This window comes from Seriola aureovittata, chromosome 12 (genome assembly GCF_021018895.1).
Source record: "Seriola aureovittata isolate HTS-2021-v1 ecotype China chromosome 12, ASM2101889v1, whole genome shotgun sequence".
In the NCBI taxonomy this organism is placed as follows: Eukaryota; Metazoa; Chordata; class Actinopteri; order Carangiformes; family Carangidae; genus Seriola; species Seriola aureovittata.
Genome location: NC_079375.1, coordinates 6,687,060 through 6,714,091, shown reverse-complemented (window position 1 = coordinate 6,714,091; position 27,032 = coordinate 6,687,060). Strand labels below are relative to the sequence as shown.

Sequence of the window (27,032 nt, the reverse complement as noted above, 5' to 3'; positions counted from 1 at the left end):
AAAGCTGAATAATAAGCTATGTAAGTAATACTGCTTTAACTAAGGTATTGTTAATTTTATTGTATTTTGAAAAAATGTAAATCTCAATTAAAGGTCCACTTACTAGCTTTTTATGGAGTTTTTTTGTTGAGTTTGTTTTAATTATTCTTCTACCAAGCAAACTCTATCCACTGATGAAGACAATGAGATGAAGATGAAACTCCAGAATAAACAAATAAAGTGGACCATTTAGTTCTGTGTGTGTGAGAGAGACTGTAAAAACCACTTTTTCCAAGGTCACTGATGAACTTTTCGCACTCAACATCTAAATGCTTCTTCCACCATTAGTAACAGTACAGGAATAGCTGACATTCACCGTTTAATCTTGATTTGGGAAACAGCAGAAGGAGTTTGGAAAACAAGCTAACCACAAGGTCAACTTTGGTAGCAACTGTGCTGCAGCTTTAAATCATATCACATGATCTTCATCAGCAGATGGAATTTTGTCAGTTGCCATGGAATTGCAGATGTTCATGTTTCTATTTTTTCTGAGCACTGAAAAAAAGCACTTGAGATTCATATATTAGGACTGAAAGCTCCAGAACAGCTAGGCTACGAGACAGACCTTGTTTTCTCTGGAGCTGCTGTTCACAAGGCCATGAAAGAACTTTGAACTTCGCTTCAGCAGTCTTTAAAGAGCACAGAAAAATGGAAATGTGAATATTTACATTTCCATTGGCAAACTATATCTGCTGATGAAGATCTTGTGATATTACAGAGAGCTCCAGAACAGCTACTAAATGGACTTGGTAGTGAGACTGTTTCCTCAACAGTATAGATATGACACTCAATGGTCTCATCAATTCATTTTATATGCGACCCTTTTGCGTTTTGCCTGTATAGAAATTTGCTATTTAGATATGTTATGTTTTTATTTTCCCATCGTGACGCTTGTCAATTCAGTTCTATGTGTTGTATTTCTATATGCCGCCGCCGTGGCGCTTTCTGCGTCAGATTTTTACTTCACAACTTTATTGTTCACAGCCGGAAGACAGAACGGGCTACGTGTCAGGAAAAAGGAGACTCGGCTAAATGGGCGAAGGCGACTAGGCCGTCTGACTTCACCTGTTTCTGGACTATTTATCTGTTTTTATGCTTGTTGTGGAGTTTTATTTTACCGGAGCATTAAAATTACGACCTTTACAACCGCCCAGTGACAATGTTAACGAAATTTGAAACGAAGTCGGCCCGTGTTAAAGGTAAGAGATTCGGTTAGCATAGGAGCTAACGTTACCTAGCTGTAGTTATCCGGCTCAGGAATTTATTCCATTAAAGCTGTGTCTGTAAATGAATACATCCCTTGATCAAACGGCTCGTGTATCACAAACTCTTTTGTCGAATCATCTATATCACATCCTATGTCTATTTATAGTGACGTTGACACTACCCCAACATTTCTTTAGCTGTATAGGCTAGCTAACATAACAAACTGCACTATGTGGTTAGACTTTACTGCTAAACATGGTTTCTTTGCCGCATATACGGTTTAGTAAGATTATATCTCAAATGGCCTGTTTGTAAATGTTATTGTTAGCTAATTGGCTATTTTATATTTCAGGCCTAAGTTTTCATCCCAAAAGGCCATGGGTTCTTGCAAGTTTGCACAACGGAGTCATCCAGCTGTGGGACTATCGGATGTGCACTCTGATTGACAAGTTTGATGAGCATGACGGTAAAACAGTGATATTTATTATTACTCCAACATCCATGCTGTGATCTTGATAGATATGCAATTTGACTGACGTGTCGTTGCCCACAGGTCCCGTCAGAGGCATCGATTTCCACAAACAGCAGCCTCTGTTTGTGTCTGGAGGAGATGATTACAAAATCAAGGTGAGGTTGCGTTTGCCATGAAGAAATGAAGTGAATGAAGAGGAGGGAGACAGTGGAGGCACTTGTCTGGGTTTGCAATACTGTTAAATGAACGAAATTATGGTTAGACAAATGAAATACAGTTTCAAAGAAAAGTCCTCTCACACTAAGTTAACTCCACTACCCACAGCTTGGGAAACATAAATGGTGTAGTAGTCATAAATGGTGGCTATGCAAACTATCATTTCAAGGTATATGAATTAACAAATGGATTCTTCAAATGGCAAATATCAAGGTTAGCGATTACTCACAGTTTTGTCACCTACTATGATGTAGGACACACACCCAGCTGGAGCAACTCACCAACTCACCCAATCTAATTACCAATAAATCAATGGAAGGAGAGACTTTCCAGTGATGTTTAATGGTTTGTTTCATGGTAGTATTATTTCTTGTGGATTTATTATTTCATCAGCATGTTATACCTGTATATGCTGAGTAAATATTCCTGTTTTGACCAGGTGTGGAACTACAAGCTGAGACGCTGCCTCTTCACCCTCCTTGGACACCTTGACTACATCAGAACCACCTTCTTTCACCATGTGAGTTACTATGCCAGTTTAAAATACACATTTCTTATCTATTTCATCATTGCTTTTGAGGGGCAAATATATTTTATTGCCCATGTGGGGAAAAAAAAGTCTGAAATGAATGAATGAATTATACCATTTTACTGCCTGTAGGAGTACCCCTGGATTCTGAGTGCCTCAGATGACCAGACTATACGCATCTGGAACTGGCAGTCCAGGACCTGCGTCTGGTAAGACACAATTTAGCTTGAACTGTTTTCCCTGTTTCATATAATCACACAAAAGAAAGACATATTTGGAATTTATCTTGATTTTACAAGTTCTGAGATCCCAGAAAAATATTTCACATCCTAAATGTAAGCCTGGTGCCGGTATTCTCATTTTCCCAACAAAGAACTTGATTATGCTGTTGGTCAAATTCATCGTACTGCAACATCTGTTTTGTTTCATCATCGCAACCAGTCACACTGTGTTCTAAAATATTTGAATGTACCCTGTGTTTCCCCTCTCGTCCACAGTGTGCTGACCGGCCACAATCACTACGTGATGTGCGCCCAGTTCCATCCATCCGAGGACCTGGTGGTTTCCGCCAGTCTGGACCAGACTGTGCGAGTGTGGGATATCTCCGGTGAGGGCTTGGGGATGGTGGACAGAAGGACAGCAACCTGGGTTTGGGGGGGGGGGGGGAGTGGGGGTGGTAGTGGGGAGGGGGCAGAGTGGTACAGAGGATAAGGAAGATGTAGGTACAGGACGAATATCAAGTCCTGAACCACCTCTTCTGCCTCTCCAACTTGTAGATGACAAATCTCTGTGGGCGACTTGCAGAAACACTTCTCCTTTCAGGACAGGCAGAGACAGGAAAATAGATGCAATGTCAGAACATATTTAGAGTGTGGTATTTCTTGATGAAATAATACACACTGTAAATACGCATTCTGAATGAAGACATAGGTTACAGATCAGAAAGTTGCAAGATGTAGGTAAAAAAGACAAACTCGAAATGGGAGAGGTGTTTCTGTGCTTCTGCATGCTATTGAGTTTTTGTTGTTGGTGTTTTTTGCTTCTTGTTTCATGTTCTTTAATCTGCTCATCCTCTCACTAACTAAATCATTAATTAGCTCACATTTCCTATCACTTTCTTACACATGGTCATGCCTAAGATGTGGATCCGTCTCCTGTCCTGGGGATTTATTTGCTTTCACATTTTCCAACTTTGAGCATGATTGCATCCATCCATACTGTTCTTATGAACTCTTAGATCATGTGATGTCATAGCAGGGTGCACAGTTTTCATGCTTAACACCCATGTTACTTGCACAGCCGTCATTTTTAGCTTTAAAGAAAGGGTCGCTGTACTTATACTTTCATTATTCGAAGCCCATTCTGCTTTCTATACTGTAATTTGTTTTCAGTCATTTAAATTGCATCAAGAAACAATAACAGCCATCACTACTAACTGGTTTGAAAGTGTATTCTTTACGGACTGAAAGGTCCTCAGTACTGATCTTGTTGAAATGTTCACATACTCCTCCTGGCATGACATTTGCGCGGCTGGCTCTACTACTCAAAATATAACATGAAATATACAACAGTGTTTATATTTCCTGTAGCATTAGTCGCCATATCGTTATCAACTTCATTCCTAACCCGTAACCGAGTCTATTAACTCCGCATGTGAATCGAACATCCTGACATGCACGAGCCTCTAAGAAAGCAAATTTCAAAGCTCATACTCCTGACATCCAGCGCCCCATCAGAGCACGTCTTTACAACAGCAGCAGCCACCCACCAACCACCCACCCACCCCATGCCCATCAGCCAAGTCCACATGCCCTCCCTGTGGTGTCCTCCTTATCCCATGCTCTCCCTGGAAACATCCACACCTGCACATGGGTTCCTAGTGCCATCTCTTTCCCTCTGTGTCATCTCTCCTTGCTGTTGAGCTATCTGTTCACCACATCATTTTAACGGGCAGGAATCATGAACGCAAGCTATGTTTTCTCAATCCTTTTTGTTTTTTCTTCTCATTTGAGTCTGTGATGTAATCGGTAATCTCGCTCTGTTGTCCAATCAAATAATGAGTAATTGTGATTTTCTTCTCTAAGCCAGTGATTCATTAACCCAATCAACAGTACTGCTACAGCCATGATTGTTTCCAGACTCAAGTTGGCAGGGAATGAGAGAACAGAGGTTGTGTTGGTGTGTTTCAACCCTGTGTGTGTGTTCAGTAGTCCAACAGTTCTCCCTCCTTGAAATTACCTGTCTGTGGTCTGTGCTTCCATCATATTGTTTCATATTTGATTGTTTTGTTGACTTGCATTGTGTTTTTCTTCTCCCTTATACTCACGTTGTGCCCTGTGTATCATGAATGTGGCTCCCCCTTGCACGTGGTGCTCTGAATGTTGGTTCCAGGTCTGAGGAAGAAGAACCTGTCTCCTGGTGCTGTGGAGACGGAAGTGCGCGGCATCTCTGGCGTTGACTTGTTTGGTGCCTCAGATGCTGTCGTCAAGCATGTCCTTGAGGTGAGCAGCATCTTTTACACATACGGTTTCAGTTATATTGTGTAGCCAGATGTGTGTGAGCCGTTGGAAGGAATCAAACAGAAAATGATAGATAAGTGATAGAAGATTCCTCTTCTGCCCAAGGTGCTGTGCTCACTTCAAACCTCTTTTAAAAATTCATTTATCTGTGTCCATTCATTTTCAGGAAGGAACATTTTAACTGTAATGATCTTCTGAGTGAAGCTACAGTAAAATCCTCTCATTAATCATTAAATCCATCATTTCCACTGAAAAGCCAAAGAAAAACAAGTGAGCATTGTAAAGAGATTTTCCAAATGGTCGCTGACTTCCAAGTGTCGGTCCTGTTAATGGAAAATACCATGAATGGGGTTTGATTTAAATTACATCATGTTCTTCTGTGTTGTTTTTGAGTCCTGAATTATATTGCTTCTCAAGGCCGAGAGATGTCCAGACTAAGGAAATAGAATTATATCTCCTGGTCTGGGTTTTAACATCAATAAATCAATAACAATAGCTGCAAGCAATGGAAAATCATGACACAAGCACAGTCACACATCTTTGGACTTCTCTGGAGCTGGTAGTGAAGGTGACAAAGGATAAAGATCTCAGCACCTTAGGGAATCTATAATGTACTTTTCCTGTACCTTTTAATAAACATGAACATTTTTCCATAAACCTAAAAATGATGAAAGATTTTATTTTGCTGTATTTTGACATTAAATTAAATTTCTTCCAAAGAGGGCCGTTGGTGTTTTAGTGTTCACTACGGCTTCAGTCCTTGCCTTCAGTGCTTGCACAGGTGATGGATTTTTTTTTTTGTTTGGATTTGTATGACTTGAGGTTGTGTGTCTGTGTCCAGGGTCACGACCGGGGGGTCAATTGGGCAGCCTTCCACCCCAGCATGCCTCTCATCGTGTCTGGAGCTGATGACAGGCAGGTCAAGATCTGGAGAATGAATGGTGAGTGACGTTACACAGGACTAGTTGGCAATCCACTAACAACCTTTTGCCCCGTGTCCATTAAAAGTCAAATGCTACTGACAGTTTTTGATTTTATTATTTGTGTTTTAGATCAAAAATAAAAGTAAGGGTCCATCATCATTCAGGAACACTTGATAAGTAAACTCGCTTTACACCCTTTTTATCTCTTCTAACACCTCTTTCTCCCCCGGTCCAGAATCCAAGGCATGGGAGCTGGATACATGCCGCGGTCACTACAACAACGTGTCCTGTGCCGTCTTCCACCCACGTCAGGAGCTCATCCTGTCCAACTCCGAGGACAAGAGCATCCGCGTGTGGGACATGTCCAAGAGGACTGGAGTGCAGACCTTCCGTCGGGACCACGATCGCTTCTGGGTGCTGGGGGCTCACCCAAACCTCAACCTGTTTGCTGCAGGTGAGTTGTGACACCAGTCTGTATCTGAACATGTTCAACAAAATCATAATCTTGGTATTCTCGACAAGGAAATTACACTTGTTGTGCCTTTAAGAGAAAATGACTTTTTATTAACGGATTGTCATGCAAAGGGAAGATTGTAATCCATTTACAATTGACCTTAATATGTCAACTTATATTTAAAATTAAAAACGTAATAATCTTGTTGCTTTGTTTTACATTTCAGAGTAAAACTATTGTTCTTCCTGAAAACAGGATTTCTGGACTCTATGCCGTCTTTGTCGTGCCAGAAATAAAGCATATAAAGCCCCTAAGCACAGGATTTAAAGATGTCTTACTTTGGTGACTGCTAGTATTATATTTGACTGATAGTATTAAGAAGACACTGATCAGCAACAGCAAAAGAGCAGATATGTAATTTCTCCAAAAGGAAAGAACATATAATATGTATATATGTGTATGTATGATTATTTCACTAAAAGATGGTCTGGTGTATGTTCTTTAGGCCATGACAGCGGCATGATTGTGTTCAAGCTGGAGCGCGAGCGTCCGGCATACGCCGTGCACGGTAACATGCTGTACTACGTCAAGGATCGCTTCCTTCGGCAGCTGGACTTCAACAGCAGCAAGGACACTGCCGTCATGCAGCTACGCAGGTAGCTATCTTCTAGTGGTAGAAGCGTGCAGTGAAACATCTCGCCTCTCATTCTGAAAGGTCTTGTGGAAATATTTTGATATGAGAGATTGTAACACGTTGTTTTGCTTGTATCTTGTCCAAGTGGGTCAAAGTTTCCAGTGTTCAGCATGTCTTACAACCCTGCTGAGAACGCCGTCCTGCTCTGCACTGTAAGTACCTCTCAATCAAAACACACTTGCACACTAATCTCTCACTGTATATACAGATGCTTATATTTATGGAGTATGTGTTTAATGCAATACTCTGTGTGTCCTGCAGAGGGCGACCAACCTGGAGAACAGCACCTATGACTTGTACTCTATTCCCAAAGAAAGTGACTCTCAGAACCCTGATGGTACTAAAACCTCAAATCCCAAATCTTATACCTTTTCCCTCAAATGTTGCTTTTTAAACTGAGATATATTTGTCATTCAAGATGTTGATGATGATGATGATGATGATGCCCAGTTGAATCCCTTTTAAATGTACTGCACTTAGTGACCAAAGTAACACAGTTCCCGTCTTTTCTCAGCTCCGGAGGGGAAGAGATCCTCAGGTCTGACAGCAGTCTGGGTGGCCAGGAACAGATTCGCCGTCCTGGACCGGATGCACTCTGTAAGTCCATTTACAGGTTTACAAAGTAGGGAAATGTATTGAAAAAGAACAGAGGGGCATTGGTCTTTAAATCAAGTCAAAGATCTGATAAAGAGTTTTGAAACTTAGTTTAGACAGGCTGAAATAGCTAATCATAGGGATGTAAGTTTTAAATATTTTTCTTTGTGTGTTTTATATTTCTTCAAATACATATACAGTTTAATTCATGATAATAATACCAATTTTCGAGAGGAGAAAGTCTTGATTGTTTATCAAGCAAATTTTAGGTATTCACATTCCAAGATGATAAAGTTACACATCAACTCTTCTGAAATGATCCCCCTCTCCTTTGCAGCTGCTGATTAAGAACTTGAAGAACGAAATTGTGAAGAAAGTTCAGGTGCCAAGCTGCGAGGAAATCTTCTACGCAGGGACGGGCTCGCTGCTGCTGCGCGATGCCGACGGCGTCACGCTTTTCGACGTTCAGCAGAAACGCTCCCTGGCCACCGTCAAGATTGCCAAGGTCAAGTACGTGGTGTGGAGCGCCGACACCAGCCATGTGGCTCTGCTTGCTAAACACGGTGAGTAGATAAGATGAATATCTGCAGGTACAGGCAAGGATACTTATCAGAGAGGCACAACATCTTTATCTTGTTTGTGCTGCCATGGCTGAAGCACTGAAACGTTTCTAACTCACTCAGCCGTGATCTGTGTTTAAACAGACTTATAATAAGCAGGGACAGGCAGTAATTCTATTTCACCCACGCACATCATGACTCCAGTAAAGTAATTTTCTCAGGGTTGTGGTAATGAACTGGTAAACCACACAAATTCATACACAACACAGCAAATAGAATTATTTTGTCCAGGGGCAAAATCTCCTGCTCTCATTTCCCCTTTTTGCATCAATTTTTGCTTCAAAGAAACTTGTGGGGGGAAAATGGTGTCATTGATTCAAACTGCAAAAACACATTTCAAGACCTCTAATGCCAGTTCTCAGCTGATCAAAGAAAGTTCAAACTTGACGTTAAGCTCTTTAGAAAAGAAAAAAAAAAACAATCTTCCCTCTTTTCGTCCTTCAGCCATCATGATCTGCAACCGTAAACTGGAGAGCCTCTGCAACATTCATGAGAACATCAGAGTGAAGAGTGGAGCCTGGGACGAGAGTGGAGTCTTCATCTACACCACCTCCAACCACATCAAATACGCCCTCACCTCTGGGTATGAGCTGCTGAGAAATGCTGTATCACCTAACACTCGCCTGCATTTTAATTCCGATCAGTAAACTAGACATGTAGAACAGAGGAAGATCTTGCTGAGAAAGCACCAGAATGGCTGGAGGTGTAAACTGATCAAGCCAAAATGTAAATGCTTGACTGACTGGTGGTTGGCACACGTTTTCCAGTTGCTGTCAGCTGTGACTGACCTCATTTTAAAGATGAAAGAGGTTTTTTTTTTTAAGTGCAGAGGCACCAGATGCAGAGGCTACATGAGTGCTTGTTAGACCATGTTAAAAACAAATTTGTGCTCTTTAGAAGGTAAGTCTAAGTTCCCTTCACCACAAAGACTTGACTCATCGCACACTTCTACCTTCAGAAACTTGATGTGCAGCAGAGGGGATTACCTCATTTCAGTTCTGAACAGACTTGGCATGTTGTCAGCAAACTGGTGGTTGTTGCTGAACAGAAATACACTTTATTCGTCCACATATATGGCTTTACATTAGAAAGCCAGAGGGCCTTACTCATCAATTCGTGATGGTTTGTTTTTTCTTTTCTTTTTTTTTTTCTGAAAAACTCTTAAAATGCTACTTTCATTGTGTCCCTGCAGTGATCATGGCATCATCAGGACCCTGGACCTGCCCATCTATGTGACCCGTGTGAGAGGCAACAGTGTTTACTGCCTGGACAGGGAGTGTAGGCCGCGTGTCCTCACCATCGACCCCACGGAGTACCGCTTCAAACTGGCCCTGGTCAACCGCAAATACGATGAGGCGAGTCTGTGATGATTGCTGTTTGTGTGAATGTGAATATGAAAGACATTTTTTACTTTGTATTGGCACTGATTTCGTTCCCACACATGCTAGTTCTGATATCATTACTGTTACGGTTTTCCCCTCCAGGTGCTTCACATGGTGCGTAACGCCAAACTGGTGGGCCAGTCCATCATTGCCTACCTGCAGAAGAAGGGCTACCCTGAGGTGGCGCTGCACTTTGTCAAAGATGAGAAGACACGCTTTAGTCTGGCTCTGGAGTGTGGCAACATTGAGGTGTGTTGCTGTTAGACAAACTGTATAATTAGGACACAGTATCTAATTTACCACATGTACCTTTTACTGAATTATATTCTGTAATGTTTTTTGTTTATGCACATATGTTTACATATATGTTGATGCTGCTATATTTTCTGATATGCAAAAATTACCTCTAGAATAATATTTTCACTCGTTTGTGTTGTCCCTCTGTTGTCGGCTCAGTTTTTTTCATGAGATAGTTAAAATACTCTATTTTTTTTCCCATCATTTCTTTCACTGAATACTTCCAGGTGGCGCTGGAGGCAGCCAAGGCCCTGGATGAGCGCAGCTGCTGGGAGCGTCTGGGCGAGGCAGCGCTGCTGCAGGGTCACCACCAGGTCGTGGAAATGTGCTACCAGAGGACCAAGAACTTTGACAAGCTCACCTTCCTGTACCTCATCACTGGCAATCTGGCCAAGCTGCGCAAGATGATGAAGATCGGTGAGTGGTGGAGACTGTAGTAAAGGATGTGCTGTGTTTTCATCATGTCTTGAGTGTCAGTCACCTTATAGTACATCTAATATCTGTGTTCTCTTTATGTGTAGCTGAGATCAGAAAGGACATGAGCGGTCACTACCAGGCAGCTCTCTACCTGGGAGACGTCAGTGAGAGGGTCCGCATCTTGAAGAACTGTGGACAGAGTGAGTTAAAAATCATTCAAAATTAACAGTTAGGTTCAATAGGAAGCGTTTCCTTTCTTTTACATTGTTAACAAACAAACAAAGAGCCAACTCATGCAACTGTTTGTGTGCATGTTTGCAGAGTCTCTGGCTTACCTGACTGCAGCCACCCACGGGCTGGACGAAGAGGCTGAGGCGCTAAAGGAGACCTTTGACCCAGAAAAGGAGACGGTGTGTTGGGAAAAGATTCTCTCACTGTAAAGTCACTCTTTGTTCTTTGATAAATACATTATTTTAAAGATATAATAATGGTGGATCTTGTCTCATAGGTGCCAGAGGTTGATCCAAATGCACAGCTGCTGCAGCCTCCTCCACCCATCAACCCTCTGGACACCAACTGGCCTCTGCTGACTGTATCAAAGGGCTTCTTTGAGGGAGCCATTGCAGCGAAGGGTGAGTCATCAGCCTTGACACATGACAGATGCACATATACATGACGTGTGTATTCAGAATATGTATATATGCATGCCTATATATGGAGTGTCCATGTTCCTTTCAAGAAAGACCATTGATTAATTGTGACAAGTTTCAGTTAACTGCTGTCCTGATGTACACCAGTGAGAAGTGTTTTTCATTTTTAAAATGCACTGAAACTCAAAAATAAAATGAGATCACCCGTGGAAACATGTGGCCAGAGTGAGAACAGTGTTTTCTCTCTTGTAGGGAAGGCAGGTCAGATGGCCGCCGATCTGGACATGGAAGCTCCAGGAGGCGAGGGCTGGGGAGACGATGCTGAGCTTCAGCTGGATGAAGGTGAATTGATTTTAAAAATATTTTGACCTGACCTTTTAGTGAGTAGAATGGGCCACACCATCAATACAGCAGCGGTGTAGAAATTGTATAAAAGAATTCTCTCTCCCATTATTCTCTGTGTCTCAGATGGTTTCATGGATGCCCAGGAAGGATTAGGGGATGAAGGAGTGGTGAGAGAGGAGGGAGGAGGCTGGGAGGTGGAGGAAGACCTGGACCTTCCTCCAGAGCTGGTGAGAGGAGCTTCATCATTACAAATCCTTTCAGGATTGAAACAGGGGCCTCTGAGCTTCTGAATCTTCTTACCGGTGTAGCTCACTGTTGATGGTAAATTTTGAATTGTCTCATTACAACATCTTTCTCTTGTTTCTAACCATCAGGACATTCCAGCTGGTGCAGGTGGAGGAGCAGAAGATGGCTTCTTTGTCCCACCGACCAAGGGCATGAGTCCGACCCAGATGTGGTGCAACAACTCCCAGCTGCCAGTGGACCACGTCCTGGCTGGCTCCTTCGAAACAGCCATGAGAGTATGTTATCAACGTGATATCAATTTGTATTTTTCGCTTTTTATTTTATATTACTCTTTTAAATAAACAATGTATATAAAATTGCCTGAGGTTGTGGCCAGTCACTAATTGGATATCATTCCCCTTCTGTACCACAGCTGCTCCACGACCAGGTGGGAGTTGTGAACTTTGGCCCATACAAGTCGCTGTTCATGCAGACTCTGTCCAGAGGCCGCACCTGTTACCTGGCACTGCCTTCCCTGCCCTGCCTGCGCAGCCATCCCCAGAGGAACTGGAAGGTACAGCTGTTACTTTTGTTCTTAATAACAATCACAGTAGGTTTGTCTGGTTTTTGCAGTGATGTACATTTATTGTCTATTTTTCTTTGTAGGTGTTCGCTTTGCAATAACATTTTTAATAAATCATAAATATAATGAATTTTTTTTTTAAGGACTGTGGGGCGAAGCAGGGTCTGCCTGCTGTGGGCCTGCGCCTCTCCGACCTCATCTCCCGCCTGCAGCAGTGCTACCAGCTGACCACTGCTGGGCGCTTTGAGGAAGCTGTCGAGCGCTTTAGAGCCATCCTGCTTTCTGTGCCCCTGCTGGTGGTTGATAACAAGCAGGAAATTGCAGAGGTGAGCGCCGGACCTACTTTGAATTGCAGTCAGTTCAAATGTACACTTAGAAATGTGAGTGTATTAAATGTGCTTGTTTCGCCTTTGTGATTGGGATTTGTGTGTGTTTCAGGCTCAGCAGCTGATCACAATTTGCAGAGAGTACATAGTGGGTCTGACCATGGAGACAGAGAGGAAGAAGCTGCCTAAAGACACACTGGAACAGCAGAAGAGGCTGTGTGAGGTAAAAATCTGGGCTGTGCCTTAATTGAGTATCAAAGCTGTTGTCATAGTCTAAGTTTAGACCTTGTGATTAATTATGATACATTTGTTTCATTCCTCAGCTTCATTTTCTGACTTGTGTGTGTTTTTTTCCCTTGCAGATGGCTGCTTATTTCACCCACTGTAATCTCCAGCCCGTCCACATGGTGCTGGTGTTGCGTACAGCTCTGAACCTCTTCTTCAAACTGCGTAACTTCAAGACAGCTGCCGGCTTTGCACGACGCCTGCTGGAACTGGGGCCGAAGCCAGATGTTGCACAGCAGGTTGGTTGTGCGACATCTATAGATTAATTGACTTGGATATGATATTAAAGGCTTCATTTTTAAATGGAAAGAACATGACGGTTTTCTCATCTCTTATCGTTACGTTGAATCTTTCCCTGCCTTTCAGACTCGCAAGATTTTGGCTGCTTGTGAGAAGACCTTGACAGACGCCCACCAGTTGAACTATGACCCCCACAATCCATTTGACCTGTGCGGTGCCTCTTTTGTCCCCCTGTACCGTGGACGCCCTGTTGAGAAGTGCCCTCTGTCTGGAGCCTGCTACTGTCCTACATACAAAGGCCAGATCTGCAGGGTCACACAGGTAGGTCCAGACAGATAAAAAAAATTGTCTCAATATTAACGACAGATGCACAATTTAGAAGCAAGTGTTGTTGTACACTAAGAGATGAAAGTTTTCACTCAGTACCCATTTTATTAGGTACACCGGTACAGTCTAACATAATCCAAACTGTTCTGCCATAAAGTCTACTTTTCAATGAAGGACAAAAAAGTAGAAACACCTCACATTATTTAGTCCAGCACTTTAACCATGGGGCATCTTGGTGGCTGTGTGGGTATATTCATTAAAATAATAACAAAACACCAAATAGAGAAATAGATTAGTTAGTGATTATATTAAACTTTTTCCCTCTTGTAACCTTTAACCTTTCATTTCACCTCATTTTCCAGGTGACAGAGATTGGTAAGGATGTGATCGGCCTGCGTGTGAGTCCACTTCAGTTCCGTTAAGAGGACGTGGAGAAGAAGAATCTGTTCAGCGAAACACCTCCGCACTCTGTAGAAATAATACAATTATTGACATGAGAAATTAAAGCATAGATATATGTTTGCTCACAGTGGTGTGAAACCTATTAAATCCTTTCAACAATCTTAATTCCATGCACCATATATCCTGCTAAAAAGCTTTTTCTTGTATCTGCTGCTGCGTCCTTTCTGTGCTGTGGCTTTATTAGAGCTGTAAACCTGTCTTCTCTCTTCTGACTTGTATGAGATGAATAATTCAAAGTGAGCAGCACTGCTCTGTGTATCTGGTGGAAAAATAAAAATACTCGGGATTGAATGGAAATGTTTTGATTCCTGTGGTGTTTTTGATGTGTGATTGATGCTCTTGGTGTTAGACTTTGTGGTTAATAAAAAGAAGGAGGGTGGATTTGCTGTGTATATGAAAGTGCCACAGGAAAAATCAAAGTGCACCACAGGACTGAGTCATCGCGGTGATAGAGTACGGACTTGTCTCTTTCCTTGGATTGTGTGACTTTTCTCCTGTAAAACGTGGTGGCGTGTTTGGAGGAGAAATTTTAGTTTGCTGCAGATATTTATGTCTTAGTTGAATTGAAAGTAATTTTAAAAAATACAGAAAAAATATAACGAACCCAAAGGTGCCATTTTACTGGAGACCGTAGACTGGGTTTGGTAGGTCTCTTCTTTTCTCTGGGGCGGAACCGAACAGCTGAAGCCGGACGTTTCCAATGTCAACACTTCCTGTTGTGTTTTTCAGCTTTTCAAACCAGGAAGATGGATTCGCTATCGAACAAATGGATGATTCATTTACTAGTTTGTTGGTTTTTCATCGGTAAGTTGTATCCTAACAGTGCTGAATGTGTGTGTAGGTCAATTTTTTAACGAGCAAATGGTTTTTTTTGTGTCTGTCGGTTTGCTAGATGGACTTCTTTGTGCTCGGAGCTAGCCGAATGCTAGGCTAGCCTTGTTCGGCTTTAATCTCCATTGCTGGCTTTTTATACAAGTTTTACAATGGAGTCCGATGTTGCAACAATCCTTAACCTATTTCCATCAACTGGAATTTCGGAAATTATCGTAAGCCTCTTTTTATTAAGTCTTTTCGGCGACTCTTTTATGTCTGCCCCCTTGATATGAGTAACTCAGCATCAGCGTGACTGCTCGTGATACCGAGCTGCGGCCGCCCGAAGCTAAAGGGATTAGATGTTACAACTTCATGCCAAATTATATTTATATTCTGTAGTGTTTTAATGTTCAAGTTAAGTCTCTTTCACATCTTTAGGGTGCCCAAGTAAGTAAGTTGTAAGTAGCTTACAACTGATTCACCAAAGCAGAAATGTATTCGAATTAAAACGGGTTTCTGTTTCACATTTGTCCTGTTGCTGTGCTTTGGTATGAAAAGGATGTGGGAACAACAGGTGGACCAGTTGTTTTAATTTTTAACAATTCCTTAAATTCAAACAGTAGTTGAAAAAAGTTAAATCCTTATAGTTTAACATGTATCTATGTTAGTGTGGACAAAGCAACATTACATTGCCAATATTTTTGAAAGGGACTAGCTGTGTTTTTCCTTCAGATAAGAGAAATTCATATACCACACTCGTTGAATCATTAAAATAAGAGGACACATTATTTTCTTATATAGTGCCAAGTTGTTAAGAAACGAATACAGCCTACATGGGAAATCTACCCAGATCTTTTACTTAAATAAACATAACAAAAATCATTTGTTGCAAGTGAAAATCCTACATTCAAGATTTTACTTGATTAAAAGCAGAAAGGCGTAAAAGCAAAATGTACTTCAAGTATTATAGTAAAAGTACAGAATGGCTCCTCTCAGAGTGTGAAATTATATTTGTAATATCATTAGTGATGCTTTTATTTTTTTGAGCAGCATTTTAATGTTACTGCTTGTTGAGTTGAAGCTCATTTTAATTACTTTATAGATTATGTTGGACAGTTAAATATATACAACAGTATCATATTTTATGATTTGATTATATGTTTTGAGATATTATGGGGCAGAAATACCTTCACCATTGATAAGCCATGATTTGGCCTCTCATTATTGACAACTTTATGTTTTTAATGGAAAGCCATCATACAGCATTACACTATTAAATAGGAGTTCCAGTGTTATTTTCACACTTTGAAAACTGTGTTCATTTTAATTAATTACAAGAACATGCTGATGATGGGCAGTAGCTGCATTAGGGCATTAAAGGGTTTAATGCTGGCTGAATGAGAAACAAGTTAGACCTACACAGTCATTTTACTTTCCCTGCCGTGTCATGTCAGAGGTCACAGTCTGGTACACAACAACATGCCTAGAGGTAATAGAGCTCAGATATCTGGTTCAAGGACACTGCACCAGGGATTAAATCCAGGTTCACTTAAAGGCCGTCTCTCCAGTGTCTGTAACACCATGCTGCTCAGGTTACCATACATAATCATTTTTTAAAGAAACATTTGTGAAGAGATTCTCAATGAATGCAAACAAGATGCAAAAAATACTAATAATAGGAATAGTTGGAATGATAAAATCCATATACGAACAAGAAATTAGCATTGTGTGTTTTTAGTTGTGAGAGATTGAACACAGCTAAGTCCTCCAGTTTTTACCTCTGTATGAAGTTGCCTTGGTCACAAATATGACCCAATGTCAAACTGTTCTCTCGTTCAGTTGTTACAGTGCTTTTTTTCCCCTAGCAGGTGTCAGCTGTAATTCAGTGGAAAAGAAGATTTATGTGGAACTCAATAACACTGTCCCATGTGTGCGACTCCTCAATGCAACACATCAGATAGGCTGCCAGTGTGAGTAGAGCAACAAACTAAAGTGATGTTTAGTGCTCATCATGAGTGTCCACGATGAATCTTACATTTGTTTGTTGCAGTTTGCAGTGCCTTAAATGTACAGTGTGTCTTATAGCCCCTCTTTGCATCTTTCTTTCACTTGTTTGTAGGAAAAAACAAAATCTACTAAAAGCAGTGTTTTAAAAGAATTTTCTTTGTGGTTTGGAGATGCACATTTTCTTTGTGGCTTTGAGGGTTAGAAACAAATTTCCAAAGAACATCAAAAGCCACAAGATGCAGATAAAGACAGGCGCTGTCTGTAATAATTGCTTGCTTATCAAAAGCTGCAAGAATAAAGCGTGAACCTTTGTCATACTACAAAAGCCACAGCAGCAGCACTTTGCTTTGCTGCATCAAAACGTTTCATCCCAGAACCTTTCCAGTAATGAGACGAGGCCCAGTGGGCACTCGTGGACAGACAGGCTCTGATACAGCTGTTATACCTCGTGTCACGGATGTTGATACTTAATTTCCTCTTTCTGATTCCAGCCTCTTTGTCAGGTAATGTGGGTGTCCTCCATGTGCTGGAGTCAGAGGAAAACCTGGACTGGGTCCTGCGGTCTGGTCGCAATCCTCCTTATATGGTCATCCTGGAGTCTCCGCTCTTTACCAGGTACAGTTAACATGTCTCACCCTGCAGAGGGAGCAGCTACAGTCATTCTTAATGACAGTTAATCTTGCTCTCTGTCTTCTGGGGCACACCTACTGACACAGTGAAGCTTTGACTGAAAAATTATATTTGCCTATTTATTATCATGTAAAAATTCATATAAAATAGTTAATTAGTGGATTAGACAGTAATTAAAATACTGCAAGTGTTAGTTGCAATAATTCCTAACCTTTCTTTCAATTATGTAAATTCTTTTCTGTTTAGAGAAGCAGACAGGTGAGAAGTTCAAACGTCAGTCATAAGTTGTCAGTTACAGTAATGTGCAGTAAATTTGGCAGATTTTACCCGTCTGACCCTGAGGAAAGAAACTTGAACCACATTTGAAACCCATGTCTGACTTGTATTTATACTCGTGTCGTCTCCCCCGACCTGTGCCGACTGTCTACCCGTCAGATCCATCATGATGAAGCTGAAGAACGGCTCCAGCAGGGTGGCAGGCGTCGCTGTTGTGGTGCCAAACGCAAACCCAGCTGAGGGCTTCTCTCCACACACCACCTGTCCCAACGAGAACACAGGTGGGTGGGGATTTGCGAGCTACGACTCGTCCTTCAGAAGTTACCCGAGTTACAGGAATAAATTTTAGTTTTATGATCCTAGGAAGGCGAATCTTTCCAAGTCACAAGCTGTGGTCGGTTCAGATTTGAGGTTAGGTGAATGATTTCTGAAATGTTGCAGTGTCACCAGTTAATCATGTCTGTCCTCACAGCAGAGATTTAATGTCTCAGTGTTTTATGTTTCTTCCAAGGATGGAGGAAGTATTCACTCAGGTAGAAGTAGCAGCGCCACAGTATTTTCTATAGTGTTGGGCAGTGTCATGATAACGGTGAATCATGTTTTATTAACCTATTATAAATATTTTATGAGCTCTTAATCTAAAAAGTAACTGTAGTTACTGGTGGTTTTAAATTCAAGGCTGCACATGTGTCTGTAGTTTGTATGTTTTCAAGATTTGCATTAGACACAATACAGAATGTCAGACAGTACATTGGCTTTAAAAAGCTAAGCTTCATGTTTTATTATTTTACAGCGTTTCATTGTTGTGTATGAACACATGTTGTTTTGATACTGATCAACAGAAAAATGAATAATTAATAAGAAAGAATAAAACATGAAATGTCCCAGGGGGGTGCTACTTTTTATAGACACTGTAGATGCTTTTCAGTTGCATTAAGTTAAACACCATGAGAGTTTTTTTTACTTCCACTTATTTATTTTGAAGAAACTTACTCATGCAGTGCGCGCTTCACGAGTGCCTGCTTTTGTGTTGCGGCTGCTGATGTTTTCTCTGTGTATTTCCCTCAGGTGTTTATTCAGATACCTACGATCCAGCCATGGCACACTGTAACGTGACAAAGTGGAACCCCTTGGGAAACGGCTTGTCCTACGAGGAGTTTGACTTCCCCATCTTCTCTCTCAAAGATGACAACGACACTCAGGTCATACGACAGGTAATTATAACGTCACATATTTTGTCTGTTAATCCCATTTGTACATACAGGTGCTGCATCGTTCAACTTTGTTCCCACTGCTCAAAGTGGCTGTCTAATAGTTCTCCGGTTGCCTCTGGTGTTGGAGAACAGAAAGGTTTTCATGTAGTAGAATCTGATCTGAACTTGTCTCAGTGGCGGTTGAGATTAGGAATGATGCCACTGAAGCTGTTTCAGCTGCACTCGAGATCATCTTCATGTAGGGCATGTTGTGGCACATTATGTGGAGATGATTTATCACTACCCACAAAGCATTTGCTGCTTTTCCACCGCTGTATGTGACAAAAACACACAGATCGTATTACATAGGTTTTAGACATCCTCCTCTGAGGTAATACAAGTGTGCAAATGGCTCTATTCCTCAGTGGGCGTTATGTTTTCACAGATTATAGTGAACACAGAACGACTGACCTGCAGCTTTCAGTTCTGTCTTTTTCTCAGCTTTCAGTTCAAGCTCACTGATAATGGCGGACTGTGCATTTAAAGTTCTCTTATATTGCTCTGTGACGGACTGTGTTGGTGGCTTTGTGTTTTCTGAAACTTTTCAGTCCAGCGGTTGTATTCATGATAGATAGATAGATAGATAGATAGATAGATAGATAGATAGATAGATAGATACTTTATTATCCCCAGGGGGAGGTTTGACTTGGACTCTACAAAGCGGGACCCGTCAGCACATATAGGCACATAACACATAAACATAACAGAAATGTTATGTTTTATTTAACATAAAACACAAGTTTAAAAGATTGTGGTTGGTGTCTGGCCTGATAAAATGTCAGGGTAGACGGGGGAAACTGTAAAGTGACAGTTTCAGGTTTGATCCCCAAAGCAGCTGCTGTGTCAAAATGAGAAATTTAGTCCCAGACAGGGTTGTTAGTGTTACTGTGGTCAAACGTGCCAATGTCCTCGTGAGCAGGGAGCCAGACCCAGTTGTATATGTTTCAACCTGTTCTAATGAATGAAAACTATTTGTGACTCACGGAAATATTATAAAGTAATCTTGGTTTCTATAGCTGTAAAAAAAAAAAAAAAAAAAACACACTCAAAGAGATTTCATATTTGTACGCTTTTCTTTTCTCTGTTCCCAGTGCTACTTGGACCACAACCGTCCCATGAACGGCAGCACTCCTCAGTACCCGCTGTGCGCTATGCAGCTTTACTCCCACATGTCAGCCGTCACCGACACAGCCACCTGCATGAGAAGAAATGACATTAACTTCAGCATCAGCCCAGGTATTTACACAACATGAATAAACTGTATGCGTGATATAAGCAGCAGTGTATATCACAATTTTGTCAGGAAGAGAATCTTATAAGACAATCAGTTCAATTCTAACCGATGTCCGTTTTTGTTTTGGTTTTTTTTTATTCTGTGTGGCTTTTCAGAGATGGTCTGCGACCCACTGGGTGACTATAATGTTTGGGCGTCCACCAGGCCGCTCAACAACACAGCCAAGGGCCACAAGATGTGGGAGAGTGTAGTCATCGCAGCAGCCAGGGTGAGTTGCTGGAAAGAGTCCTTCTGAGTTTAAGCAAAAGTGATAAAATAGGCTCATTCCAATGTTGCCTTACAGTCCAACAGTTGTTACCTATTAGCGTGCAGATGCTCATGTAAGATTGTGAAAAGCATTAAACTTTCTGCTCCCAGTATCTGCAGTGATCTCACTCAAGCGAAGTCCAAGCCAAGGAAATTTTATTGGGCATTTTCACCATTTTCAGACATTTTGTTAACCACAAGATGAGTCAGTTAATTAAGTAAATAACCAGCAGATTACTTCAAATAATCATTAGTTACAGCCCTACATTACACTGAGTACAATGTATTGTGCTGTAGGTAAACCAAAAGGCAAGATGGTCTACATTTGTGGAGTTTGTGGCCACATTTTTACTTATGGAATAATGAAAACAGGTCATGACAAGTGGAACTACTTACCTAGATAAGACCCCTGCTTGATGGATCTCCTCCGCTCTCCTCTCCTCTGCAGCTGGACAGCAGGTCTTTTTTCTCCAACGTCGCTCCAGGAGCAGAGAGTGGAGTCTCGGGGTTCATCACCCTGCTGGCGGCCGCTCACGCTCTGCGTAACCCCACCCAAGAGGCCCCGCCTAACCGCACCATCCTCTACACCTTCTTCCAAGGGGTCAGTTGTTTACACCCTGTTGTATGCACCACTGTGTTTGATCAACGGGCTAAATTACATTTAGTCTGGAGTGCGCTACCAGCCTTACTCATGTTTCTTTGAACTTTTTGTTTGACTGTTTGACCACAGGAAGCCTTTGACTACATCGGCAGTTCCAGGATGGTGTATGACATGCAGAACAATCAGTTTGCAGTGGACCTGGACAATGTTCACTCAGTGCTGGAGATTGGACAGGTGTGTGTTCTCGACTTTTCCAGTAACTTCTGTGTGTGTCGACCTGCATCTACGACCAAATTTTAAGGAGGAATGCGTCTTTAAAGTAACTTCACTACAAGGAGATTTGCTTGATCTTTTCTTACCGTGTGAGCTGTACATCATGTTTGTGTGTGTGTATATTTAGTGTAGTGTGTCAGTTTGTTGAATTGTCTCACCATAGGTGGGACTTCGTGCTGACTCCAGAGTGTGGCTTCACACTGACCCCGTGTCTCGGAGGAACAGCAGTGTCAATAAAGAGGTTTGTATATTTAAGTTTCCTTTCTTCCCATTCAGTTCTGATCTGCCACCACCGAAAAACATGTCCCGTCGCTCCTGGAGAAAATGGGATTTTAGATATATAGCATAATAATCATTAGTTGAACCTAATGGAAAGGATAATTAAATTGTAATAAATCAAAACAAAATCAAAATTCTATTACTCCAAAGCCTCAAAAATTGAAATAACTTCATCAAATATTGAAAACTATATGGAAAATGTCCTTCAGCACTGTTGTTATGGGAAATATTATGAAATCTGCAACAAAAAAGATGTTACTTGAGGGGCCAAATTAAGGGATTTCTGAGTTGATGATTAACTGTAAAAACCACCACAAATTTAAAGATATTAAATTAAATATGACAGTCCTGGATGTAAAAGAGGAAACTACAAAAACAACTTGTGTATTATGTATAACCTTTTTTTTTTTCTCTCAATATATTGTTTCAGGTGGAGGAGCTCATCAATAACTTGCACTTGGCCGCCACAAATTTAAGTGTCTCGACACAAGCGCCCAATTTCTCTCAGCCGCTCCCGCCCTCGTCCTTCCAGCGTTTCCTGCGAGCTCGGCCAATCCCCGGTGTCGTTCTTGAGGATCACCAGTCTGCGTACACCAACAGGTGACTCGGGGATTCTTAAGCTACAGAGCTACACACTATAACTACTCATCATGATGGTAGAATCGGTAACTTGTTGTTTTTTCTGCTCTCTGTGCAGGTTCTATGAGAGTATGTATGATAACGGAGAAAACCTGAACATAACTTACCCACCAAACCTGACGCCAGAGGAGCAACTGGAATTTGTCACCGACACTGCTAAGGTATTGCTATTAACTACCGATTACTACCAATGCAATGCACAACCCGGCCTGCTCTTGTGGCTGGTAATAAAAACTCTCTTGGATGAAACACCAATATGTTCCTTTTTTCTTTTTTTTTTTTAGGATAGGATAATTCAGAAAATGTAATATGATCCTGCTTTCAATATTTATTGTGTATAATGTGTTTTTGCATTTTTGATGCTTCTATTTCCAGAACTTGATACAGATATTGTCGAGCAGCTCTAATAGATATTTTCTTTATTTCTCCTCATGGTTCTTTCAGGCTTTGACTGAAGTTGCCACCTTGGTTGCTCGGGCTCTGTACAAACAGGCAGGAGGAGCAGAGTCCATGCTGAGCAACATTAAGGCAGATCCTCAAATAGTAAGACTGTTTGATTTTATTTCTTGAGTAAATACGTAGGTTTCAAGCTTTCCAGCTCATCTACCCGTTCATTGTTTCTATATGAAGTACCTTTTCCCCGTCTCATCTCCACCTTTTCCTTTGACAAATATCAGAAATATCACAGCCGTCCTCAACCTGAAGAGTATTTCTTCCACTTTTCTGACACTGATGCCTTAAGATCATTTTCTGTTTGTTGTGCTTGTTTTTGATTTATTATTTACTTTACTTTCTTCTTATATATTTACTTTCTACTTCAGTTTGAGACGTGCCTTTTTAAATAATTTATCATTATTTCAAAAACAAAAAAAAACAACAACAAAGGTTTTACTTGTGCTTTTCTGTGACACATTTTTCTCAGTGAGTGTTTCCTCTGGCAGGAGTGACACTGAAGTCTGTTTCTTGTTTCTGTCTCTCAGGTGACCCAGCTGCTCTACGGTTTCCTCGTCCGGTCAAATAACTCCTGGTTCCAGCAAATAGTCTCCCCCGACTTGACGAGTCATCTGAGTAAGTCGGGATAAAAACAAACTAAACTAGATTCATAAAAAGTGTTGATAAATAATTGCTATTGTTAATTGTACTGTTAATATATAATAAATAATTTTGATGCTGCTGGGGAAATGATGAATATCACAATTGTACTTCAGTATGTTTGCGTCAGATGGGCACCTTTATTATTACCCATGTGGGGGAAGAGCAGAGGAAACTCAGTGTCTTCTGTTTTCTTCCTCCCAGTTGACAGGCCCCTAAACTTCTACGTCGGCGTGATCCAGCAGTCCAGCGAACCCACTCTCCTGGTCCAGTATCTGCTGGCTAACCTGACCGGCAGCACCGTCAACGTCACCAAGGACAACTGCCAGAGCCAGAGGGAGGATGAGGAGGACAAAAAGAGCAAACATGTAGGACATATGGTCGTCTCCCTGTTATTGAATTACCTTGATTAGATTTGGTTTTTATTCAATCTGAGAGAAATTATATTATAACAAAAAAAAAAACTGGTCGAGAACACACCTTTAAGAAAGGAAATTAAAAAGACAGAAAAAACAGTATAATGGAGGGAATAAGAGAAGCGTTGACAGCTGCAACTAATTATGTTCATTCATTAATTTTCATTATCATGTTATCAAGTATTTTATTAACTAGTTAGCTAATTATTTGTATATAAAAAGTCACAAAGTAGAGAGACATGTCTGTCTGAAGTTTCCAGAGTCACGGCTTCAAAATTGCTAAAACAGTCCAGAATCCGAAGATATTTAATTTACTTTCATTTAAATCAAAGAGAAGCAGCAGGTTTTCACATTTGACACATTGAAACCAGTAAATCTTTGATTTTTTGCTTGGAAAAAGGATTTAAGTGATTATTAATCAATTATCAAAAAAGTTGCAGACTCATTTTGATGATTCATTTCAGCTGAAGAAATGTTATTAGCTAAACTATAAACCTGTGGTTTGTAAACAGTGGACAACACGAGATATAAAATAAGACAAAGTGACATCACGATGTTAAAGTCTGGCTTTAATAATGATTTTTTTGTTAAGTAGGGTCATTTTTAAAAAGAAATAAAGACGGAATAATATATTTATTTCCTCTCTCCACCACCCTGTGACCTTTCCTGACTCCTCCCTCAGATGTACTACTACATGTGGGTTCAGGGGGCGGCGCCTCCCAACAGCACACAGAGAGAGGGTTTCTGTGTCCGCTCCACCGCTCGTCTCTCCAAAGCCGTGTCCCCGGCGTTTGACCTGCGGCAGTTCACCTCCAAAGATTATTCAACGTGGACGGAGTCCAGGTGGAAGTTCATCAAAGGACGCATATTCCTGGTGGCCAGTCATGAACTGGAGGTAACCCCGCCATTTTGCTCGTCAGCATCAGAGACAATCCTCAGATTTATCCAGATCCAAATAAATGCTGATGTTGCTACATGTCTGCTGGATGTTTTGATTAATTAGGGCACTGTTTGTTAGCAGGTTCACAACAACAACTTTAGAAGGTGTATGTCAGTGGTTTTTTTTTTTATGTATTTGTTGAAGCAAGATGAAGACAAACACAGTGAGAACATAACGAGGTGTAATAAAACACAACATAACAGAACATAACATAACAAGACATGATATGACAGCTTACATTACTGCAGAGAGAGACTGACAGCTTTTTGTTATTGCTATATATTTCGATGACATATATTGTGATTTATTGAGAGGGAGAGAAAAAAAATAATGGTGCTTGAATGTGTTGTTTTGCACCAATAAAAAATATGATTAAGGAAAACAAACTTGCAAACCCTGCTGTATGATCCTTTAACTTTTCCATGTAATTTTTCTTCTTCCAGATGTTGACGCTGGGTGTGGGCATCGGCGTGCTGCTCACGTCCTTCCTGCTGACGTATTTCATCAGTTCAAAGGCCGACATACTCTTCAGCTCGGGGAGGGAACCCACCAACGCCACCTACTGATCCGAGCGGCAGCGACGCAGGCCCACGACCACTACTACTACCATCACTACTACTACTACTTCTATCCCAACCCGACATGGACAGGTCCTTTTTCTTTACAACACACACCACGAGTAGGTACACAGACGGGTTAGACAGTGGGGGGGGGGTTATTAGAGGACGATGACGACGACGACGACTCTGTTTATGGACTCACTCAGGTGAGGCGTGACATGACGACTGGACTGGACCGGACTGGATTGGCCTGGATGGATCTGGACTCATCAGGGTCAAAAAACACTGGTCAGGCACCAGAGGGCCTTCCCAGTGGGAATGATGTTTATATTTCTTTTATTTTTATTTTTATTTTTTTTCCCTTTTTATTGTCAAAGAATGTTTTGTTTACTGTGTCATGGGATAGTAACTAATCAATGAGCATTGTTTATTTGAGTGTGTGTGTGTGTGTGTGTGTGTGTGTGTGTGTGTGTGTGTGTGTGTGTGTGTGTGTGTGTGTGTGTGTGTGTATGATTGTGAATATGTAAATGTGACCGAGTGTGTCGGCAAGTGACCACGTGATTCAGTGTGTACGAACAATTATGTGAGAGTGTGAGTGAGTGTGTGTGTGTGTGAGTGAGTGAGTGTGTGTGTGTGTGTGTGTGTGTGTGTGTGTGTGTGTGTGTGTGTGTGTGTGTGAGAGCACGCTTTATATGAGGATTGCAATGGTGCAATACTGTAGCCGTCTTCTCTGTCATGTAGTTAACTTATCACTCAGCTCTAATGATGAGAAACCACTTTATGAGTCAGTGAACAAGTAGTAACATTTAAATTCAAGGTTCTGCAAAATCTGGAAATGTGTGGTGAGATTTCTTTTTTTTTTTTTTTTGAGAAGTTCTAGCTCCTGGGAATTTGATAAAAATCATGTGAATTTTTAGAAAAATTATCAAAAATATTTATATTATTCAATCCCAGTACACGTATAACTACACTTATATGTAGTTGTTGACCCACTGCAAGTTCACATATTGTGATATTTGTGTGGAGAAGAAGAGTTTCCCAAATCTACAAGATCCTGGAGTGGCTGACAAACACTTTATTTCATATCGATCAGCTGCCAAAATCTTCAGATCCAGTCAGAAAATCTTCTGTTTTGACAGTGAACATGCGCTGGTACTCTGGCTGTGCATCTTTCTCGGTTCGTATCTTTTCCACAAGGTTTCTTTTAATCATAACTTCTGAAAAATTGTGACAACACACAAGAGGTTTTAATTTTTGTTGATGAGTGTTCATTTACTGGCTGGAATCAATGACCAATTGTGATGCCTTGATGAAGAAATAAACATTGCTTCTTTTCCAGTTTTTCTCTTTTAGTGGTTTGACTTAAACAGAAAACAAAGAAATGAGATTTGATAACACAAAGAATTATGATAGTATGGCCTCCACTTATTTTTCTTATGATGCTGACATGTTTTGGCAAACCAGCCTTTGTCAGAGCACAGCAAGATGATATCATCCTCCTTTTATAGAGAATAAGCAACCAGGCGGGAGGTGTGTAGAGGTACAACAATATACAGGAGATACTTCAACAAAAGTCATCTCTTTACTATCTCTAATAAAGGCTTCCTTTATAAAATGCAGCAGCATGAGAAATGAAATGGTGACGTGAGGCCATGATATTGGGATTTCACTTTCCACAAACAGTTCAGAAGCTCCTGTTACTTTGGCAAAGCACTTTAAAAAAAACGCTGTTTGCAAACCAGAGAGTCTAAAATGTCCTCAATCACCTCATTACAACCCTTAAACATAGTGTGTCAGTGATTTGTTTTTTCCCCCTTCTCATGGCCTTAAAGAGGTGAAACTATCCAGTATTTCACAGGAAGCAAAGAGCAGAGAAAAGACAAATAAAAACCTTATTTTGTGCAGAAG

General features: G+C 41.0%; 2 protein-coding genes across 3 annotated transcripts; both read left to right on the top strand.

Annotated features, from left to right (window-relative positions):
- The first annotated feature begins 1,025 nt into the window (after positions 1–1,025).
- On the top strand, positions 1,026–14,102 carry copa (COPI coat complex subunit alpha). The gene is made up of 30 exons (XM_056390891.1): positions 1,026–1,238; positions 1,598–1,711; positions 1,799–1,872; positions 2,373–2,453; positions 2,595–2,671; positions 2,960–3,069; positions 4,854–4,963; positions 5,823–5,922; positions 6,140–6,358; positions 6,864–7,014; positions 7,138–7,204; positions 7,314–7,389; positions 7,567–7,649; positions 7,984–8,209; positions 8,711–8,849; positions 9,459–9,621; positions 9,751–9,897; positions 10,173–10,362; positions 10,467–10,562; positions 10,684–10,772; positions 10,871–10,994; positions 11,265–11,354; positions 11,481–11,584; positions 11,732–11,878; positions 12,016–12,156; positions 12,309–12,491; positions 12,604–12,714; positions 12,854–13,015; positions 13,143–13,337; positions 13,706–14,102. Exons 1-30 carry the CDS (start codon positions 1,199–1,201, stop codon positions 13,763–13,765), a joined length of 3,669 nt encoding a protein of 1,222 aa, XP_056246866.1. The 5' UTR covers positions 1,026–1,198; the 3' UTR covers positions 13,766–14,102.
- Positions 14,103–14,468: 366 nt separating this feature from the next.
- ncstn (nicastrin) lies at positions 14,469–26,462 on the top strand. 2 transcript variants are annotated; one of them, XM_056390893.1, is made up of 17 exons: positions 14,469–14,609; positions 16,487–16,588; positions 17,117–17,240; positions 17,691–17,812; positions 18,600–18,745; positions 19,876–20,020; positions 20,174–20,286; positions 20,773–20,925; positions 21,055–21,159; positions 21,362–21,439; positions 21,908–22,077; positions 22,175–22,277; positions 22,561–22,659; positions 23,097–23,184; positions 23,413–23,576; positions 24,307–24,519; positions 25,008–26,462. In XM_056390893.1, exons 1-17 carry the CDS (start codon positions 14,552–14,554, stop codon positions 25,128–25,130), a joined length of 2,106 nt encoding a protein of 701 aa, XP_056246868.1. In that variant the 5' UTR covers positions 14,469–14,551; the 3' UTR covers positions 25,131–26,462. The 2 variants fall into 2 exon arrangements, with proteins under 2 accessions (XP_056246868.1, XP_056246867.1); XM_056390892.1 differs by having other exon boundaries at positions 14,493–14,609; positions 16,484–16,588.
- Positions 26,463–27,032: the final 570 nt, after the last annotated feature.